We start from the raw sequence: 15783 nt of genomic DNA on the forward strand, positions 1-15783 counted from the left end.
CACCTGTTGCAGGTCCTAAGGCCACAGATGCATCCACACATAACCCCCCCCCCCCCCCCCCCCCCCACCCCCCCCCCAATCACACACACATAAAAGCACCCACACATGTGCACATGTAAAATGATTTTAGAACATCACAGTCTGACAGTTTTTTTCCTCTTCAAAATAATCCTTTTCCATCAGCGATAGGATAGCCTTTACTTTTTGGAATGTGTACATTTGAATTTGATCTAAATAATCTTATACCTTCTAAAAGATGCGGCTGTATGAGCTGCTGCAGGGATAGGAAGTACATAGGCTTCGTAAAGAAGTAGGGAGAGTATGCTTCCAAACCTTAAAAGGTGAACACATAAAAAAATTAATTCTGAGTTTCTTAGAATAACTTGAACATGCATTTTTATCCCATTTAACAGTTTTTTTGGTTGTTGTATTTGCAAGAGTGCATATAGTGTTGATCAAGGATCATCGTTGCCATTATTTGTTGATCCAACTCATCAACAGGTGACTAGTTGAGAGCTCTGGTCATCTTTTCACATGATTATTCAAGACATATAGCTGCAGATCTGAGAATAATCTCATCTAAGAATCATTCCTTGCTTGAAAATTGGGTTTTAATGGCCAATAAATATACCAGACAGATTTCCAAAAACAAACTAACAAAATCGATCATCCCGGACTTAGCCCAGTGGCAGGAGGCTTCAAACTCTGTTTAATGCATACGCATCAACTAGTCAGAGCCTTATTCTCTGCAATTTGCCGTCCCAAAGAAGCAACCATCTATCATTATTTCAAGATACTTTGAAAAAAGAGCAGGTCTTGAACTTTCTCTTTGTAATACTATTTACAAATACCTAACATTAATCCGCTTATCCAAGGTCTGTTCGAGATAGCAGCAGGCGAAGTAAGTCAACCCAGACTTTCCTCTCCACAGCAACATTATCCAGCTCCTCCTGGAGGATTCTAAGCGTTTCCAGGCCAGACTGGATATACATAGTAATCCCCCCAACGAACTCTGGGTCTAACATTGGGGTCTCCTCCCTGTTGGGTGTGCAAAGAAAACCTCCAAAGTGAGGCGTCCAGGAGGTATCCTTATATCCCTGTTCTTGTAAAATGTACATTTTGTTGTTATTTCATTTCTAAAAAGATATCCTAACACAATAAGTGCATTACTCTTTATAATGGGTATTTATTATCATGAGAGATAATAGAGTTTGGGATCTGCAAAATGACTGCTCAGGGCCGCTCTAGTCTGATTTGTTGTTGTGTTTTTCACTTCAGGGCCACCGTAGTGCCTGGCTGACTTTAAAATGGCCATTTTGGCCTTACAGTTAATGCTCTTTGTGGGGCAATGCTTGAGTCCGGTTTCAGTTCAGTTAACACACTTTTGAAAATCCTTTTGGTTACAATGTAAGCGTGAATTGGAGAAAATGCTTGGCTGAGTAGTGTAAAAGAAATGTTAAAAAGACAACATTTTTCAAATAACATTTGAAGTTACAGCTAAAGACATATAGGATCTTAAAAGAAGCTAAAAATGTTTGAGATCTTAGAAGAACATGATTGAAATGAAAGATGATTTGATCTTGAAATATGTTTAATAAAATAAAAACCAAGCTTCTTGATATCTTATAATATGTTTACAGATATAAAGTAATACAAAAAAAAAACAAAAAAAAAATGCTTTTTAGGTGTGTTGAAGCCCTGTTTTTGTTGGGGGAGGTTGGCTTTTGTGTTTTTCTTGGACTTTCAGGTGAGGATCACTTTTCCAGATTTTGACCTACATCATGAAATGTGACATGTTGGATAGCTGCAACATGTTCTAGCTGTGAACGTAATCATATGTATAAATGAGGGGGGAAAAAACATTCCTTAAAGTGCACGCCAGTGTATGTACACGTGTACTGAGTGTCTGTGTTTGATTGTATCAGCAGCAGCCTTTTAAAGGTGAAAGTCACCGAAGGCGGGAAGGAAGAGTGGCAGGAAACATTTACCAAGCCCTGATAAAACACACAGTTTTGTTGCTGTCTAATCACGTCACTCAGGATTGAATCATACACACCTGCACACACTCAGACACTCTCACGCAGACCCTTGCACATCTCTTACATAGATCAAACACAGAAGGTACTATAAATAGAGGTACATCAACAGTTATGTTAGCACATGTATAAACTTAAACAAACACATGCTAACAAACAGAAAAGCTTTTAAAGCCCATCTCCCATCTTGTGTTTATTTAAGTCTATGAGTCGTCTATCTGCATCTCCGCTCTGTCAGGACAGGATGACAGCTAGCTTCACTGATAACAAGCCGTATCAGCCCGATGAAACAACACATCAGTCTAATGGAGTGTGTTTATTATATATTTTCATATGCACGTGATTGCCTTTTGTGTGCTTCTGTCTTACGCCGACTTCTTTTCTGTGCATGTCTCTGTTCCTATAGCATTTATTCTTACACATAATAAGTCAGAGAAAAATCCTCAACCCCTTAATAAGATTTCAGTCCAGATAATATCATGGCTTAGATAAATCATCTCAAATTTCATAGCCATGTTATTACACTTTTTATTTTCCTTTTCACTAATGAAATTATTTCCCACTGCTAACAACATTAGCATTTCCTTTTTATTAACGGTGTATTGTTTTTTTAGTCTCTCATAGCTTTTAATATCAGCCCTTCTAGAATAATATGAAACACATCCTATGAAAAAAAGTACTAAATAAAAACAAAGTCAGTCCTTAAGAAATAAATCTTAATGTTTTTCTTCAACTTTAAGGTATACTCAAATCAAATGTAAGTTTGTCGGTTTCCATTACACAGTTCTTGAGGGTTTATATCGTTCACAATTGGTTTGTATGTGGAGCTCTTTTCAACCTGATGGTCAGAAGGTTGCACACTGTGTTTTTGATGATTTTTATTTTGCCTTTTTCCATCCAATAATAAAACAGCTGCTCAATCTAGTTGACGTGATGTAAGGCATTTTTAAGAAACTTTCAGATTGAGGTATAATTGTAAGTGGACCTGTGCACATGTTAAACATGATTAGCCTTTAAAATGGGACAAATAATAGAGCAGATGAAACTTGCTGCAGTTCACAGGATCAGTCTGTAAAAATGTATTAAATAAACACAGTGTTGGGGCGCTGGTGGCGCGGTGGTTGGTGCGTGCGCCCCATGTGTGGAGGTTGTGGTCTTCCGGGCGGGCGGCCCGGGTTCAAATAATAAAATAATAAAAATAAAATAATAATAAACACTGTGACTAACTTATTTTTATTGTAAATTACTCATTAAATCAAGTTTTCTGCTCTCAAATATTCCCCAGAAATAACACTAACATAAACACTATAAAATAGAATAACACACATCTGTCCTTGTCCAATAAAGAAATTGATACTGGATAATTGATTTGTATTTGTACATTTTTAATTTTATTTATTGAATGTACTGAATTATGAAAGTGCATAAATCCACATATCTATGTGTAAAAAGGCATCTATGTAAATATGCCAAAATCAGCCCAAAACCTAAGTTTTATTCCTTCTGTGTTGACTGAACCCACGTTAAAGGTAGAGTCAGTAGATGAGTTTGTTGCAGCTTTTCAACAAAACAATCAAATTGAGCCCCCCCCCCCCCCCTGCTGGGCTGTTTACCACCAGCGCATGTCAACTGCAAGGTTAACATGTAAGTTTACTGCTTGTATCTGCACTGCAAGCTACCTGAAAATGTTACATTTGTTGTAATAGTAAAGTCGATAATTTTGCCAGCTAGCACAAGGTAACCGCCGGTGTTGGGCACCTTCAAGCCTCCCTCCAATTTTGCCATACCTCTCACTTTGGACCTAAAATCAACCTGATTCACCTACAGAAAGCATTCCACATGATCCCTTTCAACAACCACAAAACTCCTATATGTATCTCAACCTTTAGATGATGTTTTATTTTACCACCCTAGTACCATTATCCTCACCTCCATTAAATGGCCTCCCAAACCTTGAATCAGCTTTCCTGAGTTTGGTGTTCCCTTTTCCCCAGAGAAAAAAGGAAGGCTCTGTACCTCAACAAAGAAACTCAACTGTATAACCCTGTATGTGTCATGGTGTCTGATACTGTTTTACAAAGAGACAACTCAAGTACTGCAACACTCATGCCCACCGCTAGAAATGTTTTTACCAAAACAGTAGTAAAAAGCTCAATCCATGAGAAGCATTATGGACTACTAATTTTGCGTGGCAGTGAAAAGCATTGCATTAGGATTGTTTATGCAGGGTTTGCTTTTCAGGAACTTTGAGGTTTTTCTTTTTCTCGCTCTGCCATGTGTCAAGCTGGGTTTCCTTTATCTTTGCTCCGTGTAATGTTCTCAAAGTCCTCATGTGTCCATCCACAGCGTACACCACAAACAATGTCACAGCTGGAGATGGACATTAGGTTTTCTTTTGTTCACATTTTTTCTTTCTCCCAGTGCTAATGGATTGAAAAGCTTCACTATCCACACATACTCTGTTCACACAGTCAGAAGGAGAATAAAAGATGGTGCTTGTGGTGTTTTGAGAAGCACACTTAGGCCTACTGTAAAATTTCAGTAAAAAAGCGTCAATCCTCAGAGTTCTTTCTGTAAAATACAGTTTTTTTGTGTGTTTTATACAGTTGAACATCTTTTAAATCTCAAAACAATGAATGTATCTGATCTGAAAATGAACAAATATAACATAAGTCGTTAGACTATTATTACATGTAAGTCTCCAATCTACAGGATTATTACATCACAGATGCTGTCGTGTGTATAACTGGTTGATGTGGTTCATATTTATCCCAAAGCAATTAAGGAATAAATGAATAAAGATTTAAAAGGATAAACACATCAGCAGATACCTTCTGATGTTAGCCGATGAACACCTAGAATGCATCTTTTATTTTTAGAAAGTGTTTAGAAAGGCAGATGATAATAATGTTGATTTGACTATTTTATTAATATAGATGGATGGATGACGGATAGATAGATTTTCTACTCATGTGGCACAAGCAATAGTACAGTAACTATGATGATGAGTCACAAAAGCTGACAAAAGCCCTTTTAGCAAAGTCAAGCAAATAGGAATCAAATATCTTTCCCTGTATTGTGTAAGATTTCTCACATTTCTCACAAACTGCAGTATGGAATCAGCATTTAATCAGAACAGTGTGTGGAAATGTAAATCATGAGGAATTAAATCTGTCCAAAATAGAGTTAATATTAAACATTTGCCTGATGAATGGATTGGGGGACAGAATTAGGCCGTGATTTGTTGTTTCAAAGTGAGCATGCCTCACAATCTTTCCTGCAAGTAAAGTAAGCTGAACCAATCTTTATTTAGGTCATCAATCTGATTTCGACAGACGCTGTGCAGCACACATACAGATGTGAGTTAGAGTGATGACTTATTTTTGTTTGTCTTATTGTGATACCTGCGGAGAGAGGAAAAAAAAATCACAAAATTAAGGCTGCAGGATAAATCGCTCTCCGCTGCACACACTGATGCTGTTGTGAGGTTAAAGCATTAGTCAAGAGGGGTGCCGTTACAGGCAGTGTCGTGGTATTAAAACCAAACAGCCCAGAGCTACATAGTGTTCCGCCATCCCCCTCCCTCATGTTCACTTACACCGTTTTTGGCCAAAAATAATAAATCAAAGCAAAACCATTGTTTTGAATGGGACATTAAAAATGATTTTTTTTTTTTTTTTTTTAAATAAGAGTATAAAATGTTTTTACCTGAGATTAAATAAGTTTGTCTGATTACTGCTTCAAATTATTATAAATCAAGTCTAGGAAAGCCAATTACTGGCTAAAAATTATAAATACATATTGAGTAGGATTTCTGACCACATTCTAAAGTTAAAAACCAACAGCTGATGTGCCTGTTTTTCATTCTTACCATTTTTTTGTGTTGCTGACATGACTGTAAGAAAGGAGTGTTATTTTCACATTTTGTGAGGAATCAACCAAAGAAATGTCCAGACTGGAGAGCTCACAAGCACAAATTAGATTATTGAGATGAGAGTTGTGCCTTTTTGGAGCGGTACGGCTGCCGGTCTAAACAGAATTCTCCCTCGAGAATGTCTGTAATCACGAGAAACAAAGTTTACGACCTCAGTGGGCTGAAGAATCCATCATCATTATGACACATTACTGTTGTCATTGAAAACGTACAACGCTTGCCAGCAAAGTGTTTCTGTGTGTGCGTGCGTTGATGATGGTGTTCAGGGGAAGGCAAATCATCATGCACATGCAAGGGAATTGTCATCTTCTAAACCTTTACACATACAAACACATGAACACAAGATACACACTTCTATAACTTAGCAGCACAGAGATCTTACACACCGCCAAAACACTGGTACACAAATAACATAACATGCACAGTCACAATCACATACTCCCACAAACACTGAACCCCTGTAGAGCTTGTGAAGACACAGGATTCTTAGAGGACCGTTATGAAAATGAATGTGGAGAGATGCATTAAGATACACAAAGAGAGGAAGACAGAACAAAAGAAAACTTTAATTCTAACACAATTTGTGTGACCATCATATAAAGAGAGAAGCTTTTTAAATCAAGAGTACTATGTGTAAAAAAACTATCTTGTGGAGTTGATGATTGACCTTCTCTTGATTTAAAAATACTTACATTTTTCGTATATTGGTACACCCTGTATTCATTCAAAACATTCCCAGAAAAAACAGAAAAACATCAGCTGATAATGCCTTCGCTTAGAGAGTTTGGAGTAAAGAGCTTGCAGTAAAGAGATGAGGGTAAAAGTTCAGGGTTTAAGGGATGAGGTGATGACAGTAAGGGTTGTGGGATGAAGGGTTTGCGGCATATGCAAGTGTTTGGGAAAAATGTATATTAGGTGTATAGCCTTTGCATGTAACTAAAAGAAACCAGACTGTCATGATTTGGTTTTGTATTTGAGTTTCCCTGTTTTATCCCAGTGTTGCTTGTTTCCCTTGTGTGTTAATGTTCCCTAGTGTTGCTGGTTTTTCCCTTGTGTGTTTCCTAGTTTTGTCTTCAGTGTTTTCTGTTTGATTTTGTCATTTATTATCCTCGTGTATCTCTGTGTTCTAGTGTGTTTTGTTAGAGTCTTGAGTTCTGTGTGTCTTTAGTGTTTCATGATTTAGGTTGTAGTTGTCCTCAGTGTTTATTGTATTCCTGCCTCTGTGTGTTTCCCGGTGTGATTGCCCTGATTGTCCTCACCTGTGTCTTGTTAGTCTTACCTGTGTCTGCTTAACCCTATGTCTATTTAGTCTCTGTGTGTCTTCCCTTCCGTGTCAGTTCATTGTTGTAAGTTGACAGTGTTGTTTGTCGTATGTTGGAGTGTCAGAGTTTCTCAGTGCTTGTCAATTTTTGGATTTTCTCAGTTTGGACATTTTGATAGATAGTTTTAGTTTTTGCCTCTTTGTTTAAATGAATAGTTTTATTAGTTTATTCTGCACTTGGGTCCACCTCCCTTGTTTTACACACCGAACCGTAACACAGACAACGCCACCTCGGGAGTTTCACGCAAGGAATTACTTAGTTTAGACAGTACCGCTATAGGGCACTCAGATTCTTAATAATAGGAAGCAGAAGATGTGGTTCTAGTTTTAGTAAAAAAAACATTGTTACTATATTTTACATTTAAAATAATTGTAAAAAGAACACCCGGTCCCGGTCACACAGGGACAAAGGAGGGGGTCTTATCGGGGTCTGAGGTGTACCAGTGGTGAGATGAGTTGAAGAGGGGTGAGAGGAATCCCAGGAGAAAAAAAAACCCTATAAGGCTTAAAATATAGTTATAAATGACAGGCACACACACATGCACGCTATGGTGGATTGAGTAAAATGGTACTTATATTGAGAATGAAAACTAGAAGGTGCAAGACTTGTAGTGAGGTGTCTACATACCGATCAGGCCGTCAGGGAGAGGAGAGCTTCATGCTCAAGCAACACATCAACCACTAACATACCTGCACTGGTGGCAGCGGGAGTCAGGAAATGGGCAAGTGATGAAAAAAGAGAAAAATTGGGGTGAACATTAAACACATTTACAGTTAGGTCTACATAACTGCTCAAGGAACTTTATTTACATGCCAACTGCTATGAGTCCAGTTATATGAGCGAGACCCGAGATGCTCCCTTTTAAACAGTAAGCCAAAGTCTCTGGGTTCATACTGTATGTTAGGAAGGCATGGAATTGTAAAGCCTATGAATGAAAACGTCCTCGTCTTTTCCAGTGCTTCCCATTATTACAACAGAAAAATGTACATTTCCAAATCACCAAACCAAAAACAAAACAATTAGAATAATTCAAAGAATACTCGATCCAGGCCGTCATATAATTCAGAATAAGAAAAAGAATGATTTATTTTTTTTGTCATTTTGATTAACTAAGGTCTTTAAAGCTTTCTCTGTGCTTGTCTTTTTCCCTCTTTCCTCTGTATTGAAACCCTAACGGCAGGACTCATAAAACATTAAACAGCTGCACTAGCTTGCCAATAAATAAAAGTGTCCCTGGAACCTTTTAAAGTTACTTAGCCACCTGAGGCTTGTTCAAGGTAATGCTACATGTTCACCACATTCACCCCGTGGCCATTATTACTTTGAAAGCAATATCAGAGTAGGAAACCCAAAAGCAGTCATAGTGTTATAATTTTTTGTATTACAGATTATAATTAGTTTAAATGCAGGGTACCTGTAAATAGTGATCACTTTTTGATAAATGGCCAAATGAGCAGAAAATTGACTGTAAAAGTATTGAGGTAATCTATATAATAAAGCCACCTCAAAGTAAAAAAGTAAGGCTGTTGGCATTAACATGATAATTATACTGGTCCATAATAAACACAAAACTCATGCGTTATTTTGTCCCTTTCATCCCTCCTCTGGTTTACTGCCTCATAGTCTTACTGCTGCTGCAATGATGGGAAAAATGACAAAGCGCCTTTGAATGGCAAAGTACAGAATGAGCTTCTGTACTCCTGCTGTGAATATATGTGTGCGTCTTGTTGCCTCCTTCCATTTCTGTTTTCACTGTTTTTTTAGTCTCCAGATTATGCTTTCCCTTCTGTTTTTGTTAACTTGATATTTATTTCTAGTCTACCTTTTCTTGCTGCCTCTGTCACAATGTCTGCTCTTTCACTTCCTCAAATTCTTAAATGTGCTGGAACGCTTAGGAATGTGGTATTTTTCTTTTGCCTTATTGATCTTGTGTATTTGAACAATATTGTATATTGTAAAGCAGACTGTCAGCTGTCCCTGTTTTAATGCTTGTCAATGTGGAAACTGAATCACTGCATTTTATGATCTTGTTTGAGCTGCATTGCCATCAATATTGCAAACAGTTCCACTATAAATACTGTAAAATAATCAGTAATTATCTTATTATTTTCAAGTTTTAGTCAAGACACAACATCTGCAGCCGCTGTTTCAGGTTCTTTTGGTCTGTAAATATGTACAACCTGTCACTGTACTCGTTTTCCATACAAGTGTTGTATTCCATGACTAAATTTGCTGTCCTATTATTTCGCTTTATCTTGGGATTTTATTCTTATTCTTATTATTTTAGAGGACCCATAAAGGTCTTTCACGTCACACTACATTTAAACAGAATTCTCTATTCAAGTCTCATGTCTTCAGCGACTCTGTCCTCTGCCCCGCCGAAACATTGTTTTTCTTTTCTTTCCTTCTCCCGACAATCACTCTCTTTCTTGGATGACAATGCCCCACCGTTTAGACTGACCCAGTAATTGTCTTTCCTAGACTTGAAAAAAGCCATTTGCACTGTTAACCACTATGTGCTGCTGCCCAAACTTTTAAATTTACATTTTCTGATAAGGCTCTGCAGTGGTTTGACTAGTACCTTAGTGGAAGAGTGCAATGTGTAAGAGTCAATGGGAAAAGCCCACTTTCTGCACCAACAGAACAGATGTATGCTGATGATACGGTTATCTATACATCTGCAAGATTGGTTATACAACAAGTTTAAACAGTGCGGCTGTGGCTCAGTTAGTAGTTAGTACCCGGTAGTTAGCAGAGTTGGTCATTGATCCCCAGCTCGTGCAGCCACATGTGCGATGTGTCCTTGGGCAAGACACTTAACCCCAAATTGCTCCTGCTGCTTCCTCAGCGTCGTATGAATGCGTGTGGGATTAGCTACCTCTGATGGTCACTTACAGAGCAACCTCTGTCATCAGGCTGTGAACAGGTGACCTGTGGTGTAAAAGCGCTTTGAGTAGTCAGAAGACTAGAAAAGCCAAGCTCAAGTCCATTTACCATTTAGCATACATTTGAAATATGGCCATAATTCTGTTCTCTCAATATAGTAGTACTGAATCAATAGCTCCAAATATATATGCATCACAACATGGAACGCAGTATTAAAACAACATTTGAGCATCTATCCTCGTCTCTGTTCTTCCTGTTCTATCATGTGCCTTCATCGTCTGTGTGGGTCAGTAGCACCATCGTGTGGTCACAAAGTAAACACAATGATCCATCAAACAACTCCGTAAAATGAAGAAAAACACCAGTGTTACCATGGAATATCATTTTCTGAAAATCAAACACTTTATTTTATACAATAGTTTTTACAAATAGCAAATTATTAAAAAATAAATATTATTTAATTAAGTCATGAGAAACTGTAATTGTTCTAAAAAGTTTTTTTTGTTTTTTTTAATTAAATTGTGGTTGTGATTGTCAAAAACCTGTATGTTTGCTTATTAAAAACTGTTTCAGTATGAATGTTGTGTAAGTTAGTGCATTAGTCTTTGTGTTCCTCCTCTGTCTTTTCTTTGGTAATGGGAAACTCCAGTGATGACCTGAAGCGAGTGGGCCCTTCGCTCTCCCCGCTGATAAGTTGCTTGGCAGCAGGGGCATGGATACGCAACTGTCCGTCATCCATCAGGGAGCAGGAGAGGCCAGACAGATCCAGGTGAGCGGGCAGGTCAATCTTCTGGACAAATCCCATCTTTGACGAGGCAGAGGAGCAGAACGAAGCACAGGAGGAAGAGGAAGAGCTAGACTGTGTCTCTTCTGCGCCAGCCTGCTTCATGGCAACCACTGCAAGGCTCCGCCCCTCCACTTTGACAGTGATGTCATTGGGGGAATAACCACGGGCATCTAGGGTCACCAGGAGGTCATCTTTGTTATTCTTCTGTAGCTCTGTGCTAGAAGTCTCTCTCTGCTGCTCATCATCACTACGCCTGAAAGGGAAACAAGATCTCAATCAGAATCAGCTCAGTGACTTCATGAATGCGTTGATATCAAAGGACTCTTTCAAACCTACACTAACTAAAATGTTTGAATCAGATGATGATACATATTCACACTTGGTACGTTTCAGTTGTGGGCAAAAATGAACACAAATGTTTGCAGCATGAATATCCTAATAAAGACCTAAAATGAAGTGTCCACAGTGCTTTACTGACAAATTCTGTTTTGTTTTTTTTGTTTTGGAGGGAATGTGAGCTTCCCGTAACCTGACCAGACTTATAGGCCTACTGCAACTTTGAGCTAATAGCTTCTGTAGTTCATCCAAGCTCATGCCATTCTTAGGCAGAAAACAATGAACTCTAATCACAAGACATGAGACCCATCGACATCAAACAACTTAAGAGAACATTTTTTAAAAGACTTGGGTATTCAGTTTAGCTTGCCTTGCCAACTTATTAACACTTTAAGGTCAGCACAAACCATATCCAGTTTGAAATCAGCCACATATAAAACCAATCTGTTATATCAACAACTGCGATCAACTGTTTTTACCATACCTCGCCAAAGTGTTAGAAAAGAAGGGAAACTGGCAGAGTCTAGTCAGGTGAGTCCCATCATGGAGCTCCCTCAGGAGGCTGCCCGCCAGCTTGGTTCTCTGGTTGAAAAAGTCTTGCTGCAGTGAGGAAAGGGACTCCTGCCGCAGCGGCCAAAGCGGCTGCTCTTGGCTGAAGAAAGGGTCATCGCCAAAAAGGCCGGTCAAGGCTGCATGCTGGGACATCATGTCCGTGTCTGAGAAAATTCTTGGAAAAAAAAACGTTTTTAAAAAAATCGACCTGTGAGAGTTGTGTTCTTATCCTCTACTCCCTTTGCGTCTTCTATCTCGTACTTTGTGACATTAAAAGGGGTTTCCCTCCCTTTTAAATCCCAGCTGTCCTGATCCCCTCCCACAGTCCTATTTAAACCCCATGAGCTCACTGCTGTTTGTAAGCATGTGCCAGCCAGGAATGACCTGCAACTCATCAAAACTCTAAAGACAGCTCATGGTCATATCCGCTTTGGCTGGGTGCGGCTGTGTATGCTGAACAATACTTTATTTAGATGCTTGATCCATGTACAGTAAAATAAAAACACAGGGCAGTATTCATTTTCTCATTCAACACGCAGCAAGACAGGCAGAAAGGTCCGTTTTCCAAAGTGTCAAACTTTTCTTGAGCATATGCTCACATTGGACTTTGTCAAAGCTGCAAGGATTAGGTTGGTTACACTAGCAACCCTAAATGATTAGAAAATAGAATAAATGAATCTTACTTTTTTTTCTTGTAAAAATCCAACTTTAACAGCAACTGTTCAGAAGGTAACATGTTGACCAGGAGTGTGAACAAAGCAGGTCAAGCCTCAGGTTTCAAGGCCTCATCACAGCTGCTTTGAGGGATGAACTCAGAGTGTCAACATTTCCCAGAGTCTTTCTGCATGTGTGTGTGTGTGTGTGTGTGTGTGTGTGTGTGTGAAGCAAGCATGCTCACATTACAAGGAGCTTGTGTCATAACTATTTGTGGCTGTCAAAGTGTTCTACTGTAAAACTGCTATTTATATGCTTAAAGCTTTCTTCATAGTAGTGTAATGTCTAAGGGCCTTATTCCTTCTACAATATTAAATCAGGTTTTTGCCTTTCCTGAATACTAAAATGTTGACAAATGTTAAAAAAGCCTTTCTCTATCCCCATTGCTAATGAAATCCTGTCAGCATACAAGGTGTCCTAAGTGCCAAAATAACTGTCTCCCATTTGATGAAAATGCTAATGCTGTGTGTATACTCACATTAAATCTCAGTTGGAGTGGGGTTGAATGGGATTAAAAACTATTTTGACAGGGGGATAGAGTGAGTAAGTGGTGGTAAATGGTCAATTGACTTGAGCTTGTTGAGCTCTTTTAGTCTTCTGACTACTCAAAATGAGTCTAGACCACAGGTCACATCTACCCATTCACACACTGATGCAGCGGCTGCTATGAGTGACCATCAGAAGGAACTAACGTCATTCATACACAGTCACAATCTGTCAGTTAACTAGCAGGAGCAACATGGGGATAAGTGTTGTGACCAAGGACTCATGTGGCTGACCTTCCGGTTGCGAGACGACTGACTCTACCAACGGATCCACAGGATGTGGAAGTGAAAATTTAAATGTTATATATGTGAAAGTTAGCTAGTTTTAAAATTGAATTATTCATTCCTTTATCAAATTTAGTCACCACAAGAACCTGTGTTTACAGTAAACAAGTTCGAGAAACAAATAAAGCTTTTTCAAGACCATTTCTATTATCCAAAAAGATTGTACTTCAGTGCGATTAATAAACTTTAAGATGCACAGCTGCTCCATTAAACACATTACAGAAATTCGGAATTGTATTGATTGTTTTTCATTTTGTTTATTTTAAAAACACTGCATATAGTTAGCATTGATCATTTTATATGTTATTAGAAACAGACTAAGGGTATTAAAATAACACTGTTATGTTTGTTAAGTTGATCGGAACGCTGATGTGATTTTGGTCATTTGAAGTCTTTGCGCTGTTGTTGTGTCATGGGTACCGTCTACATTATGTGTTCTTTGTGGTCTGGATACAAACTGACTTTAAAAAAATGTTTTTTGGTTGAGACATTGGTTGGTAGACTGAAAAGAGAAAGAAAGTAAACATTAGATCATGAGAAGAGCTGCTGCAAAAATAAAGAAGTGTGTCAGTGAACCAGGGGTTTCAGAGACATAAATAGAAAGGATGATACAAGATGGCTGCTGATAGCTCAGCTCATATTACTGAGTTGTTATTATTACACCACCCAGAAAAGACTGGTCAGTATTTATGGTTGTATGATGTTATTAGTGGGAATGCTGTAAACAGCATTCATCTTGAACATCTCATAGTCATGTCTGCTGATGTGGATTTCCTAAGTACAAAACTATGAGCTGACACACAAAAGTAATGTTCTTAATAAACATAAACACATGCATTCAGCATTATCTTTACATGTATTTATTTTTTGTTGTTGTTCAAAATATGTATCATCCGATTGGTTTTAAAGAGCCCATATTATGCCCTTTTTGGGGTTCGTATATTTAATCTATGTACCTACTAAATTATGTTCACAATAGCTGTGGAATAGCTCTGAAGTGCCCACGTTCAGAGTCTCCACATGTGCCAAGTCTGATCTGATTGGTCGGCCTGTCGGCTCTGCCGTAATTGGTCAGTCGCTTAGCACGGTTCTCTGAAATGTCCCGCCCCTTCTACCATATTGGGAATGCAGCCACTGGCTCCGTCCGAGGGGAGCATAAACATTAGCACCTTAGCACTACTGTGCTACCGCAGGCTACGGCATATCGTGGGCGTGCTACAGAAGTTAATGGGCGTGCAACATGAGCTGCTGGGCTTGCCACAACGAGCCAATGGGCTTAGATCAGTGATATCACACTGACAATGACGTCACACTGGCAATTTTTTTCCGAGGGGGGCTAGAACCGAGCGTTACATGAAGCTAATGCTGCAGCTAACAGGAGGACGTAGGAGAAGCTGCGTTTCCGCGGACTTTGAATTTTTGCACATAGATGTGCTTAAACATGCACAGGATACTTTGAAAACACACTAAAGAGCATATAAAACCAGAAAAAGCAGAATATGGGACCTTTAACAAAGTGTTATGGCAACACTGTCCCTGATAGGTTGTATGGCATGGCTGTCAAGCTAGTAAGGGGGAGGCGGGCCTTCCTGCCTGGTCAAATGGCCAATGGCAGGGAAGCCACCGTCTTGATTAGCTGAGGCGGGCAGGTATGCGGGACACAAATGTTTGGGAATGTGAGAAGCTTCGTGGTAGTCGGACGAGAGACTGTCGGTGCCTTCCTGTGTTCTTTGTAATTAAGTCTTTGAGTTATTGTAGTGTGTTTTTGTTAAATAATGAACTGTCATCCGACGGACGAAAACGTTGGTTTGGACCGAGCAGAGTGAGCTGGTCCAGAGAGTGACGCATCGTTGCGCCAAGAGAAGACTGCAACAGGTAAAGTCCGTCTCCCTTACCTTAGTTGGCAGCCACAAACAATTATGCCGCGGGCAGCAGACACCTGGAAGCCCTAGACGTAGTAAAAATCCCAGGGTTGTGTTTGCCGTGACAAAAGCAACAATTATTCCCAAGTATAAATGTGCTTAAGAACATTAACCTCCACTATGGTAAATGATAAATGGACCTGTCGTATACATTTATACATAAATATCTCTACATGACATGTGTAGGTAAGTACCAACATCAAGCCAATCCTGTTAAATGAACAGTTTGGTGTTTTTGAAGAAGGGTAGTATAAGGTTCTTGCAATAGTATATATTGTCCACAGGAGATGTTGGTCAGCTCAGCTGTTCGGGCGTGGAAACTATGTTATACATTGTTTGCTCCACGCTAAAATTTAGCTAACTAAAAAAAAAATCAGCTGGTTGGTTCTGCAGGCTTCAAAAGAGACAACAAATACATCCAGATTAAAAAGTGAGCATTTTTTACAGCGAATATTACTAGCCAT

At 39.0% G+C, this 15783-nt stretch overlaps 1 protein-coding gene across 1 annotated transcript; it reads right to left on the reverse strand.

Moving 5' to 3' along the window:
- Nucleotides 1-10558: 10558 nt before the first annotated feature.
- Nucleotides 10559-12081, reverse strand: hspb9 (heat shock protein, alpha-crystallin-related, 9). Its single transcript, XM_061065886.1, has 2 exons — nucleotides 11786-12081; nucleotides 10559-11218 (listed from the first exon to the last, which is right to left on the reverse strand). The coding sequence occupies exons 1-2, from the start codon at nucleotides 12007-12009 to the stop codon at nucleotides 10777-10779; spliced, it is 666 nt and encodes a 221-aa protein (XP_060921869.1). The 5' UTR covers nucleotides 12010-12081; the 3' UTR covers nucleotides 10559-10776.
- Between the last annotated feature and the right edge of the window lie 3702 nt (nucleotides 12082-15783).

This window comes from Labrus mixtus, chromosome 20 (genome assembly GCF_963584025.1).
Source record: "Labrus mixtus chromosome 20, fLabMix1.1, whole genome shotgun sequence".
NCBI lineage: Eukaryota > Metazoa > Chordata > Actinopteri > Labriformes > Labridae > Labrus > Labrus mixtus.

Bases quoted from the DNA above. Each gene is read 5' to 3' on its own strand.
- hspb9 (XM_061065886.1), bottom strand. From the start codon at position 12,009: ATGATGTCCCAGCATGCAGCCTTGACCGGCCTTTTTGGCGATGACCCT. The intron at 11,219-11,785 runs GTATGGTAAAAA...TTTCCCTTTCAG, and splicing joins TTTTCTAACACTTTGGCGAG to GCGTAGTGATGATGAGCAGC.